At 67.9% G+C, this 2053-nt stretch overlaps 1 protein-coding gene across 1 annotated transcript in view; it reads left to right on the top strand.

The window, feature by feature from the left end:
- The window catches only part of POLD1 (polymerase (DNA directed), delta 1, catalytic subunit), a 34781-nt gene that overhangs the window by 32319 nt on the left and 409 nt on the right, over positions 1-2053 (top strand). The window contains exons 18-22 of the mRNA XM_011946505.1: positions 31-133; positions 714-846; positions 928-1041; positions 1364-1416; positions 1491-1588. Coding sequence (XP_011801895.1) covers positions 31-133; positions 714-846; positions 928-1041; positions 1364-1416; positions 1491-1588 — 501 coding nt within the window. The remainder of the gene's footprint in view (positions 1-30; positions 134-713; positions 847-927; positions 1042-1363; positions 1417-1490; positions 1589-2053) is intronic.

Here is a 2053-nt window from a genome sequence, read left to right as displayed (position 1 = left end):
TCACCCACCCGCCACCCCATCTCCACGCAGGATGAGGAAGCGGGACCCCGGGAGTGCGCCCAGCCTGGGCGACCGCGTCCCCTACGTGATCATCAGTGCCGCCAAGGGTGTGGCCGCCTACATGAAGTCGGAGGTCAGGCCCACCTGGCTGCCCGCTCCCGCCCAGCCCCCTCGCTCTCACTTCTGCTTTCCGAGATGGGCGGGCCTGCGGGAAGGGCGGGGCCTCCCATGCCCAGTGGGGCCCTGAGAACCACCCCTGATGGCAGCCTAGGCGTGGCCTGGGCCCCTTCTGGAGGCCCCCCCTCTATTCTGACCCCTCCCTTGCTCCCCTATGGAAGGGGGCCCCAGTCCCTCCCCTGTGCACACAGCTCCCCAGCCAGGGGTTCCCTTGGATTCATAATCCTCCCGCTCTACCCCCACCCCCCGTGACCCCCATCTTAGCCCCATGTGCTCTGACCTCCTGACCCCTTCCTCATCCTTGTTTCCCCTTGTGAACTCTGACCCTTCCTTGGTGACCTGAGGGCCCCATAGACTCTGGTCCAGAGACTCCTTCATGACCTCCAACCCCATCCCAGACCCAGGACCCCCCATGTCACAGCCCACAGGCAGGCCTAGGCCCTACGCCCCATGACCACCCCGTGCCATTGTTCCCCCGTGTCCGCCCCGGCGCCCTTACCCTGGGCTGCCTGGGTGTGACTGCTGTGTGGCCGCAGGACCCACTGTTTGTGCTGGAGCACAGCCTGCCCATCGACACGCAGTACTACCTGGAGCAGCAGCTGGCCAAGCCCCTCCTGCGCATCTTCGAGCCCATCCTGGGCGAGGGCCGTGCCGAGGCTGTGCTACTGCGTACGGGGGCATCGGGGGACTGGGGGCAGCCTGGGGGTGCAGGGGAGGGCACCGGCCCACCACCTGCCTCCTCTCCTGCAGGGGGGGACCACACGCGCTGCAAAACGGTCCTCACCGGCAAGGTTGGCGGCCTCCTGGCCTTCGCCAAACGCCGCAACTGCTGCATCGGCTGCCGCACTGTGCTCAACCACCAGGGTGAGTGGTCATGTCCACTGGGCCCCCCTGGCCCTCAGCCTGCCTCTGCCATCACCCCAGGTCCTAGACACCCACCCCATGGGCTGGCACTGCCACCCAGTAGGCCCAGGGCCCTTGGGCAGGTGGCCCCTCTCTCCACCCCCCACAGAGGGTCCTTGGCCCCCACCCTGGGAGTTCCCCAGGGGAGTTTTCCCAGCACACTTGCTCCGTTGTTCTCCAGCCTCTGGGGACTTTCAGAAGCTGGGATTGGCAGTGGGCAGGGATGGGGTGGCCCAGTTCCTGGCTTGGCCCCAGCCCTTGGTGCTGACCCGCCTTCCCCCAGGAGCCGTGTGTGAGTTCTGCCAGCCCCGGGAGTCTGAGCTGTATCAGAAGGAGGTGAGAGGGCCGGGAGGTGAGGAGGGGCCAGGTCGGGAGGCGGGGGCGCCCTGCTCAGCCGCTGCCATCCCCAGGTATCCCATCTGAATGCCCTGGAGGAGCGCTTCTCGCGCCTCTGGACGCAGTGCCAGCGCTGCCAGGGTAGCCTGCACGAGGATGTCATCTGCACCAGGTGTGCGCGTGTCCCGACCCTGGGCTGCCCCGCCCCTTCCCAGCTCCCAGGCCTGTGGATTGTTGACCCAACCTCTGACTCCAAGGCCTCTCCTGAGCATCTTCCCTGCCCGTCCCCTCCCAGCTGTGAGCTCTCCCGAGCCTCAGTGTCCTTGCCCGGAAAATGGGCCCATCCCAGCCCCCACAGAGGGGGTGGGTGCTGAGGGGCAGGGCCCGGCACCCAGTGTTGCCCGGGAAATGGCTGTTCTCTTGACACACCCAGCCAGCCTGGCCCCCTCCCCAGGGCGGGGCCGGGCTTTCCCCAGGGAACGGGTAGGCGGGGTGGGTTCCCACGCCAGGTGACAGGTGATATACGGCCAGCCGTGGCCCTGCACCTCGCCAGGCACCCGCCGTTATCGGCTCCCCCCGTGCCTGCTGAGCAAACAGCCCGCTGCGGGAGGGGGCGGGTGGGCTGGGCAGCAGGCGG

The sequence above is a fragment of the Colobus angolensis genome, unplaced genomic scaffold (genome assembly GCF_000951035.1).
Source record: "Colobus angolensis palliatus isolate OR3802 unplaced genomic scaffold, Cang.pa_1.0 Scaffold25, whole genome shotgun sequence".
In the NCBI taxonomy this organism is placed as follows: domain Eukaryota; kingdom Metazoa; phylum Chordata; class Mammalia; order Primates; family Cercopithecidae; genus Colobus; species Colobus angolensis.
Note: the sequence above shows the minus strand (reverse complement) of the source record. Positions and strands in the feature narration are given on the sequence as shown.